Source organism: Lactuca virosa, chromosome 7, assembly GCF_052849685.1.
Source record: "Lactuca virosa cultivar CGN04683 chromosome 7, Lactuca_virosa_CGN04683_v6, whole genome shotgun sequence".
In the NCBI taxonomy this organism is placed as follows: Eukaryota; Viridiplantae; Streptophyta; class Magnoliopsida; order Asterales; family Asteraceae; genus Lactuca; species Lactuca virosa.
In genome coordinates this window covers 63,649,791-63,659,925 of record NC_136432.1, presented here as the reverse complement: position 1 = coordinate 63,659,925, position 10,135 = coordinate 63,649,791, and the positions used below count along the sequence as shown (strand labels likewise).

Here is a 10,135-nt window from a genome sequence, read left to right as displayed (position 1 = left end):
CTTAGTCAAAACGGATATAATCTCAACGGCTACAAAACTGTTGGGACCTCGTTTATTTATTTATTTATTTTTTCTTTTGTGAGAAATATATGACGTTTACAACTATATTCGGGTTCCAAAACCGGACCGTACTCGTAACCAAACCACAACCGATTTCCTTATATGGGTCGAGTTCCATAAATAATCAAATTACAGGTTTGTCGGGTGGATCCGGATCCATTTACATCCCTACAGTTAGGGTTGTTCAATATTCGGATAAAACCAAATTGTCTAATTGGACAATTTGGATTAGACTATTTGGTTCGGATATTCATATTTTTGGATTGGTTTTCGACAAAAACAAATTATTATTTTGGATTTCGGATTGGTTATGGTTTATAAAATAAGAACCTAATAGTCCAGAAAAACCGAATAACAGTATATTATTTATTTATTTTTAATATATATCTATAATTATTTATTAATTTTGTAATTTATATTTTGAAATAGGTTCAAAACGTTTCATCTAATAAAAAATATATTAATATGCGTTTTCTCTAAAAAGTTTTTTTATCTATAAAATATTAAAATATAATATACCTTCTTAATAATTGTTTATAAATTTCAAATCGTAACTAAATAATTTGTTTTTTATTCTTGTGTAAAATTCGGTAATATTATAATTATATGTCGTTTTAAAATGTTTTAGTTTTTAAAAACCGATCCAACTGAATTATAATTGGATCTGATCGGATTGGTTTTGAATTTATTTTGGACTATTCGGATCCACGTTTTGGAAACCGAAATCATTTTGGAATCGGATCAAAACACCCCGTCCCTAACCAAATAAGCTTCAAGGTGTTTTTAATCCCAAACAATCACACTACTTAGGGATGAGCAGCGGAAGCGGGTACCTGCTTTCGAAACCGGAACTGCCTCGGAACTGCCGGTTCTGGAACTGGAACTGCCTTAGGCGGTTCCGGTTCCGGTTCCTAAAGTCTAGGAACCGCCTTAAGCGGTTCCGGTTCCAATTCTCATTTTTACGAAACCGATACCCGCTGGATAACCGCCGGTTCCGGTTTCAATACCGGGTACCCGGAACCGGTACCGACGGGTACCCGCCTTTTTATAAAAAAAAATATATATTTAATTTTTATATTTTGTAGCATTTGTTTTAAAAAATTAGGGTACCGATTACCTTAGTCGGATTCGTTTTTAGGGTTTATGATTTTCATTCCAAAAAAACGCCGTCTTCTCTTCTCGTCACTCTCCTCTCTCCCCTCTCCCCTCTCAAACCCATCCTTCAGTTAATCGAAGCTTCAATCGCTCCAGACTCCGGTCATCGTTCTATTCAATCCAAGCTTCAATCGAAGCATCAGTCGGCACTTCAATCTGTTCCAGGACTTGAAATTCACTCGTCTCCCTCGTCTCTCTGTCTCTCAATCGGCACTTCAGTCGAAACTTCAAGGTGACCACGTCGGCACTTCAGTCGAAACTTCTCGATTATCGATTTCTTAGGTTGTTCAACCTCCATCTGTGAATCTCGATTTGAAGGTCAGATTCGATTTTTTTTGTTGATTTTTTTGTTAATTTGTCGATTCTTTAGGTTGAATCTCGATTTCCATCTGTTAATTTTTTTGTTTTTTGTTAATTTGACGAAGGTGAGTCGTTCGATTCTTAGGCCCCGCTCACGTTGAACCCAATTGCCGACCATCGCCGACCAGCGCTGATCTGCAAGTCTCCATCTATTAAATAGGTTGTTTATGTTGGGATTCAATTTTGGTCTTTCTAGAGAACGAGTAGACTACGTAGAGTGTAACAGAGCAATATGAAAGAACTTTTATCGTGATATCAACAAAAAGAAAAGTGAAGGAACTAACCTGCAGAGGAAAGAAATCGCAGCAGTTCCTCGAGGTGATGGTTAAATTAGATGCGGGTTAAAAGCATATGCGGCGGCTGTCGATGATATCATCGTATTCGATAGAAATTACTTCGATAGAAATTACAGGAGGTAGTTGGTTGATTGAGGGTTAAAGTGTATGCTGTAGCAGCAATTTGGGATCAAAGGTGATAGCATCGATAGAGAAGACGATGGAAGTCGTTTTCTATCTGCGGTTAATTGTTATTAGCAGTGACACACTGCTAATAACAATTAACCGCAGATAGAAAACGACTTCCATCGTCTCACTGCTAATAACAATTAACCGCAGATAGAAAACGACTTCCATCGTCTTCTCTATCGATGCTATCACCTTCGATCCCAAATTGCTGATACAGCATACATTTTAACCCTCAATCAACCAACTACCTCCTGTAATTTCTATCGAATACGCTGCTACATCATCGACAGCCGCCGCATATGCTTTTAACCCGCATCTAATTTAACCTTCACCTCGAGGAACTGCTGCGATTTCTTTCCTCTGTGTGCTATATCGATACCAGGTTAGTTCCTTCATTTTTCTTTTTGTTGATTTCACGATAAAAGTTCTTTCACATTGCTCTGTTACACTCTACGCAGTCTACTCGTTCTCTGCTAGAAAGACTAAAATTGAATCCCAACATAAACAACCTATTTAAGAATCCAAGTTGATTGTGTGAGAATATCTTATAAAAGACATCTAAACTTACCAAGGTTAGATAAAGGATGCAAATTATCTCATGTTATAGTGCAATGTGAAAAAAAAAAAAAAACATTCTTTATCTTATGTTATAGTTCAGAAATCCTTGGAGTTTGACTAATTGTAAAAATAAACTATGTTGCCTGTTATAAACTATTATTTTGCTACTGTGATTCCTGTTTTCAGTAGACAAGGTATGCAAATATCTACACTTATCATTGTTGTTGATTATATTCCATTTCATGGCTACTCTTAGATCACATAATTGACATTTCTATTGACCATAAGCTCTAAAGCTAGTTTGTGATTTAGCATTCTTACAATATTTGAATCCAGAACTTCACCTTTTTATCTACTTCAAATGTCCATTTTTATTTATTAGATAAATGCGATTATAATGGTTTTATACCTTAAACTTTTTTTGAAATTAAAATGATTTAAACCCTAAACCATGAGTTCTTCAATGTGTCCAAAGTAGTCATGTAGTTAATTAATTTTTTAAAAGGAAGTATCACATGGAATTCAATATATATATCCTATACTCATAAGAAATTTTTGTCAATGTGTTTTCTTATCTTGCTCTTTGATATTGCAGTTGAGATTTGTTATTTGTTTCATGGTTATGAGAGAATTAGTTGTATTGTATCTTTATGTATTCCAAATCCTTTTAAACTATTTTATATAAATTTTTTATTTTATTTATGTAGGAGACTATAGTAGATGGAGTGGTTTCTGATATTTGTTTCTGTAGCTGTTGTATGGTTGGCTTCTCTCTGCAAAATTCTCCATTCATCATTCTATCCACACCAATCTTCCTTCTTAAATAATAATAATAATGGTTAGTGATATATAATATTTATAATACAGCAATTTATTTTTATATGTAATTATGTTGGTGTTAATGTTAATATCTTTTGTCTGAATGTATCAATCAGCTGGATCTATTCAGAAGAAAAATGTATTGTTTGTCATTGCACACCCTGATGATGAATCCATGTACTACTTTTATTTCTTTCCAATGTTTTTCTTATTATTTGAAAAATCTACCCAATTATAGCATTTGTATTTTTTTTTCTTTTTTTTTTCTTATTGATTGTAATTGGCAGGTTTTTTTCACCAACAATTAATCACCTGACTTCAAGAGGGCATAACATTCACATATTGTGCATGTCAACTGGTAACAATTTCTTAATTTTACTTTTTTTTTTTTTTTACATTACATAAATTGAGCTTTAGTTGTAAATTAATAAAGATCTATTGTACAACTATGAACATAAATCTTATATGCAAGTTTCATGTATTTGTTTTTCTTTTTGCTTAAGTGATATATTTAGCAAGTTTATTTCATCACTATTTGAAGCACAATTTTTTCATATCACTATTTTATATAAAAATAAACATTACTCAGTAAAATAAAATTTGGGCTATTTGATTGTAGGTAATGCAGATGGTATTGGAGATGTTAGAAAAGAAGAGCTTTATAAGGCTTCTGTAATCCTTAAGGTGATATAAATATATAATCTGCTTGATACTTTATTATTTTCTTTTGGGATTTTTATGAGCTTTAATTGTGTTTAAATTATAACCTTTTGTAGATAAAAAGGTTAATTGTTTCTATTAAATAATGTATAAAGTTAAAGCTACACATTGTATTTGATCATGCAGGTTCCTCTTCAACAAGTGACAACAATTGATCATCCAGATTTTCAGGTATTTTTTTTCATCTGAAAAATCATTATATGTTGTTTATATTAAATATATGAATAATATATATTTGTGTTTTTTTTTCTACAAGGATGGTTTTGGGAAAGTATGGAATAGTAGTAAACTATCAAAGATTTTGGAAAAGAAAATTCTTGCTCATGCAATTGACATGGTAAGATATAAAAATACTAAAATTTAGTATTTTTATGTTATAAGATTATGTATTTTGATAAATTCATTTTTCTTTTAATTTGTTGCAGATTATTACCTTTGATAATTATGGTGTTTCGGGTCATTGTAATCACCGTGATGTACACCAAGGAGTGCAGTAAGTCCTTTTTTTCTTTTTTATAAAAAAATTACATTTTTAATGATAGATAATAAGAATAAAAAATTGAAATTAATTGTTTTCTTTCTCCTTTATCAGAAGGTTTACACTTGATACTTCAGAACAAGACATTGAAGCATGGGAACTGGTATGTTCTTATTTCATGTATGGAATTATGAAGGTTTCGGAATGGAATGACTGATTCCATTCCGTGATGTGTTTTTTTTTTAGGTGAGTAGTAACATAGTACGAAAGTACAGTGGGCCCATTGATATATGGTTGTCTTTTTGGACTCTGAAAGGAGAAATGCATTGTTTGGTAAATGAACATCCACTTAGAAGCTATGCTGCCATGTCACAGCACCTCAGTCAATGGGTATGGTACGTATCATCATTATCTCCACCTTACTGTCCTATCTGTCAGAACAGAAGATAAAACAGGTTGTACTGTGTTTGACATGTATTGAACTGACTGGGACTGATGTTGATGGGACAAACATTAAAGTTTTTTGTCCCACCCAAAAAAATGGAACAAGTAGGTCACGGACTCATTCTCGATCTCCTATCTGTATAAAAGACGAAAATACCCTTCTCATCCTCATCATCAAAAATCGCCTAAAAAGCTCGTCCAGTCCCATACAGCCTTGTCGCTTGTAACAAACGCGGGCCGCGTTTGTTACATGTGGCACGACGGGACCGGACAAGCTTTTTAGAGCTATTTTCGATGATGAGGATGAAAAGGGTATTTTCGTCTTTTATACAAACAGGAGATCGAGAATGAGTCCTGTCCCATTGACATTGGTTCCTGTCTTCCAATTCATGTCAAGCGCAGTATAAGATCGTTTTGTATATTGTAGTCTTGTTTTATTCAATAATAATAATAAAATTTTTGAGGTAAAAAAAAAATTGTAAAATTTTCAAAGTTGATTTTGGATTTTTATTAGATGTTTAATACCAATATTTTCAGGTTTCGGAAACTTTTTGTTTCGTTTTCTAGTTATACGTATGTCAACACTTTGAGGAAGATCAACAAATGAGTAAAGGGTCAAGTTCTATGGTGTACTTCAAAAGTTACATTTGATTTTTTATTTTTTTTTAGGAAATTAATAAACTCTCTATAGGTTCATTCTCATTCGATTTGTACGATGTAGTTATGTAACATGATAGGATATAATTCTTCACATGTATTTTTAAGATTATCTCTATAGCTTCAAACCTAATATGATCATAGTTCATTTTAATGATTTTTTTTAATCATTGTATTCATGGATAATGCTTTGTTTGTATGTTTAAAATAACAAACATCGTTTATCAAATTATTATTCCCCCATGATCACCTTATCATAACTGACTTGCACGTTTAAATCACTATCAGAAGCTTGAATGTTCATGTTCCACATTGACAACAATTTTGTAAAAAAAATTGGTTCTTCAAGATTATGTTAGCTTTTGGTTCCAAATATTCACGATCAATGTTGAAACCCTTCTCTTTAGGTTAATATGGTAAATGGTGGTGAAAAGACTAAAATGTCCTCATGTAGAGGATGAGGGAGATTAACAGGAAGAAGGAGAGAGTGTCAAGTGTTATGGAGCTAGTTTAGTTTGGATTGAGGACTAAACTTGCGATGTTTTCCATAGTTTGATGGAAATCGCATTAAAAGAAACGTTAGGACCAAACATGTAATTTTGTATTCTTTATTTTAAAAAGGGTTATTTCCATAAAAGACCCTATATTCTAACTTTTTTTCTTTTTAAACCTAAATTTTTTTTCTTTTCCGAAAAAAACCCAACTTTTATGTGTTACTTGTTATTTCAGACCTAGCAGGTCACCAATAGGTAAATTAGGTATTTTTGTTTCATAAAAGACCATATATTTTGTAGTTGTTTCCATTTTAGACCTAAAATGTTTTTTTTTTTAAATAAACATTATAATCTTCAAGACCAAATATATAAGGTAGTTGTTGACTACACCGAAAAAGAAAGTATACATGTATACACTAAAAATGTTATATAATCTATTATCTTTTGAACGAATATAACCTAAAAGAATTGCAAAATTTTATTTTTGTCTAAAATGTATAATTAAACTTTATCTTGGATATATATTATATCATTAAACATGATATATTGTTTATAGAAAATGTTATTATTACCGATAATAAAAAGTTTGATGTTAATTTGATATTTTTTTATAACATGGATAATACATGGCTAAGAAGAATCTTTTAGCATAATAACAAAAAAAAAATATTTTCATTAAATCGGTGTAGTTCAGTACTTTATACAACTAGTGTTAAAGGTTGTAACCAATTTTAAAGTTGAGTTTATTTTGAAATAAAAAAAACATTTTAGGTCTAAACTGGAAAAAAGTACAAAATGTAAGGTTTTTTATGAAATGAAAATACTTGATTTCCCTTTTGGTAACCTCCTGGGGTCTAAAATAACAAGTAATAGGTAAAAATTGGGTCTTTTTCGGAAAAGAAAAAAGTTTTAGGTTTAAAAAGAAAAAGAATCAAAATATAGGGTCTTTTATGGAAATAACCCTTTTAAAAATATACAGTCGCTAAATTGAAACGTGGATATAGTTGAGGGACTAATTTAGAAATTTCGGTGACAAATGAGAGGGATTCACTCTTCATTGCGTTCCTCTTCACGAAGCAAATACAGCCCTGGCCATGGTGAAGATAGCTTCAGCTTCAGCTTCTGCTGAAACCTCTCCAAAAACTGCTCATAGGTATTCTTCAAATTCATAATTTCAATCGACCTAAACCTAGCGATTTCAAACTCCAAATTGAAAATGAATGCTTTAGTTTAACACATTAGCTTTAGTTTCTCTCCTACAACTGTAAAAGAATTACAGATACAGTCGATTTTGAAGTCAAGAGTGTTGTGGATTTCAGTCATTGATGGATACCTAAATCGTAACTCGTTTTCAATTTTCCAGGAAAACGGCGTTGAGACCAAAATCGTCGGTGGCCGTGAAACAAAACAGTGCAGCGAAGAGGCCGAAGACGACGGCGGCGGCTAAGAAGAAAGCATCCAAATTAGATGCTAATAAACCCAAAAAACCTCCCACTGCGTTCTTCTATTTCTTGTATGTCTTCTCTTAGTTCTACGATTTGATCTCCTGCATATATGTGCGTTTCTTACTTTTGATATTCAAATCGAATTGAATATAGAGCTTCATAAAATATTGGGGAAAAGCTACATGAACATAGATTAGCAATTTGGTGGAATATGTAATTTGCATTCATAGCCTGTATAAAAGATATAAAATCTCTCCTCCTCCTCATGATCATCATCATTGAAAATAGCCCTAAATATCTTGTATAGTCTCTCACCATTTAGGGTTACATAACATAAACAATTGATGTTTTTCTTGAATTATTTAAGGGAGGATTTTCGTAAAGAATTCCAAGAGCAGAATCCAGATGTCAAATCAATGCGTGAGGTGTGCACTATCTATATAACTTATATCTTATCCTTCTTCATGATTCATGCATCTTCTTTTCTTCATAAAAATATATGATTTGTGTTCTTCATTTTCCATCTTCCAGGTTGGCAAAGCATGTGGAGAGAAATGGAAGATCATGACTTATGAGGTTTGTAGTTTGTACTTTGTCTTAACTATTAAGTCATTCTTTCTGCATTAAGTCAAAAAGAATATTAAAACTTAAATGTTGTGATAGGAGAAAGTTCAGTATTATGATGTAGCAACTGAGAAAAGAGCAGAGTTTGAGAAAGCTATGGCTTGCTATCACCAAAAAAAGGTAACCTTTCTTTTTTCTAATGTTTTTCTGTTAATCTAAACAATTAGAGCATTGTAATTTCAACAAATCAGTTGAAGTAGAAGTATGATATTATTTTTTTTGCATTTTACTCTTTCAAAATGTAATGTTGTAGTATGAACCAATTGCAGGAAAGTGGAGAATATGATGAGTTTGATGAAGACTCGGATTTTGATGAATGAATAAGTTTGCATTTGATGTATGACATAGGAACAATGGTAGTAGTGATGGATATTTTGTATAGTGAATATCAAAATTCAAAACATGTTTTTTTGAAACTGATTTTATGTAAATCATTTCAATTCATCTTTTTGGAAAAGTTATAAATATCGTCCTTGTGGTTTATTGGTTTTTATGTGTATGGACCTTATGTTACATTGGTTGTCGTTTTTGTCCCCAAAATGATTCTTATTTAGATGGTTTATTGTATTTTTCTATTGTTATACATTCATATTAGTCGTGTAATGTTTTTATGCATCTTTATTTAAATTACTAAGGTTAAACTTCTATTATGTAAGTTATGGCAAAACTTCTAGAATGAACGGTAACTCTTGATCACAATTGTATGAAACATGAGGCAGGGACCAAAAATGACAACTCAAAAAATATTATGGCCAAATTGTGAAGTATCAAATACAGACTATTCATAAGTACTACATAAATTAATATAATTATATAATTAGATAAAAGATGTTTATGAAAACAACTCAAAATAGAAGACTGTAATTTTATGAGGAAAAAAGAGCAATTAACTGTAGGTTAAATTACACGGATGGTATATGTGGTTTAGGTCATTTGTGTGTTTGGTTTTCAACAAATTTTTTAACTCGGATCATCCATATAGTATGGTCCCTAACATACTATTATTTCTATAATAACTCATATTTTTAAAATAAAATAGTAACATACTATTATTCATGTAATAACGTATTTTATTTTTAAAATATAAGTATGTAATTTTGAGTTAAAGATAAAAATATATTTCGATTTTGATTTCATAACATAAGCACAATAAATTTTATATTGCTTCGATATAAAATTTTGATAATTAATTTTAAAAAATTATTTAGTTTTATCAAATTTTAACTATTTCCTTAATAAGACATAAACATTTCAAAGCAAAACTAAAAAACTTCTATTAACTAATAATTAAGTTCGATGCTACACATGCTAAAATAAATAATTATATGAATAATATGACATTAAATTCCGTTTAATTCATTTTATTTAATGAAAATATTTTTTTAACGAAATTAATGTCATATTATTTTTGTTTAATTCCATTTTATATGACATTAATTCTAATTAATTCATTATATATATATATATATATATATATATATATATATATATATATATAGACAAAATTACAAAAATGGTCCCTGTGGTTTGCCAAAAATCACAAAGTCAGTCCCTGCTAATTCTTTTTTGATGCAAATGGTCCTTGTGGTTTGCAAAACTTGCAAAGTTGGCCCTTTTTACTAACACCGTTAGTAAAACGCCGTTAGGGACTGAATCTATAAGGGTATTTTCGTCTTTTTAAGTATAAAGGGACTGAATTCGTGACATTTGATAAACCACAGGGACCATTTTTGAAATTTCTTTGAAAAATATAATTAAATTGCTAAGGAGAGGGATCGAACTCATGACCTCCACCCTTCTATTTTACCCAACCACTTAACCACTTGAGCTGAAGGCTCACTTGGTTTTTACATTCTA

The 10,135-nt window shown here is 31.0% G+C and overlaps 2 protein-coding genes across 6 annotated transcripts; both read left to right on the top strand.

Annotated features, from left to right (window-relative positions):
- The first annotated feature begins 1,190 nt into the window (after positions 1-1,190).
- LOC145124527 (uncharacterized) lies at positions 1,191-5,869 on the top strand. Of its 4 annotated transcripts, none has more exons than XM_079059915.1 (12): positions 1,191-1,533; positions 1,661-2,421; positions 3,305-3,435; positions 3,533-3,593; positions 3,704-3,774; positions 4,036-4,100; positions 4,263-4,307; positions 4,393-4,473; positions 4,562-4,629; positions 4,729-4,777; positions 4,861-5,009; positions 5,596-5,869. In XM_079059915.1, exons 3-12 carry the CDS (start codon positions 3,318-3,320, stop codon positions 5,663-5,665), a joined length of 777 nt encoding a protein of 258 aa, XP_078916041.1. In that variant the 5' UTR covers positions 1,191-1,533; positions 1,661-2,421; positions 3,305-3,317; the 3' UTR covers positions 5,666-5,869. The 4 variants fall into 4 exon arrangements, with proteins under 4 accessions (XP_078916041.1, XP_078916039.1, XP_078916042.1 ...); XM_079059913.1 differs by having other exon boundaries at positions 1,641-2,421; XM_079059916.1 differs by lacking the exon at positions 1,661-2,421.
- Positions 5,870-7,225: 1,356 nt separating this feature from the next.
- On the top strand, positions 7,226-8,735 carry LOC145125401 (high mobility group B protein 14-like). Of its 2 annotated transcripts, none has more exons than XM_079060862.1 (6): positions 7,226-7,362; positions 7,573-7,722; positions 8,022-8,079; positions 8,186-8,230; positions 8,321-8,398; positions 8,548-8,735. In XM_079060862.1, exons 1-6 carry the CDS (start codon positions 7,304-7,306, stop codon positions 8,596-8,598), a joined length of 441 nt encoding a protein of 146 aa, XP_078916988.1. In that variant the 5' UTR covers positions 7,226-7,303; the 3' UTR covers positions 8,599-8,735. The 2 variants fall into 2 exon arrangements, with proteins under 2 accessions (XP_078916988.1, XP_078916987.1); XM_079060861.1 differs by having other exon boundaries at positions 8,318-8,398.
- Positions 8,736-10,135: the final 1,400 nt, after the last annotated feature.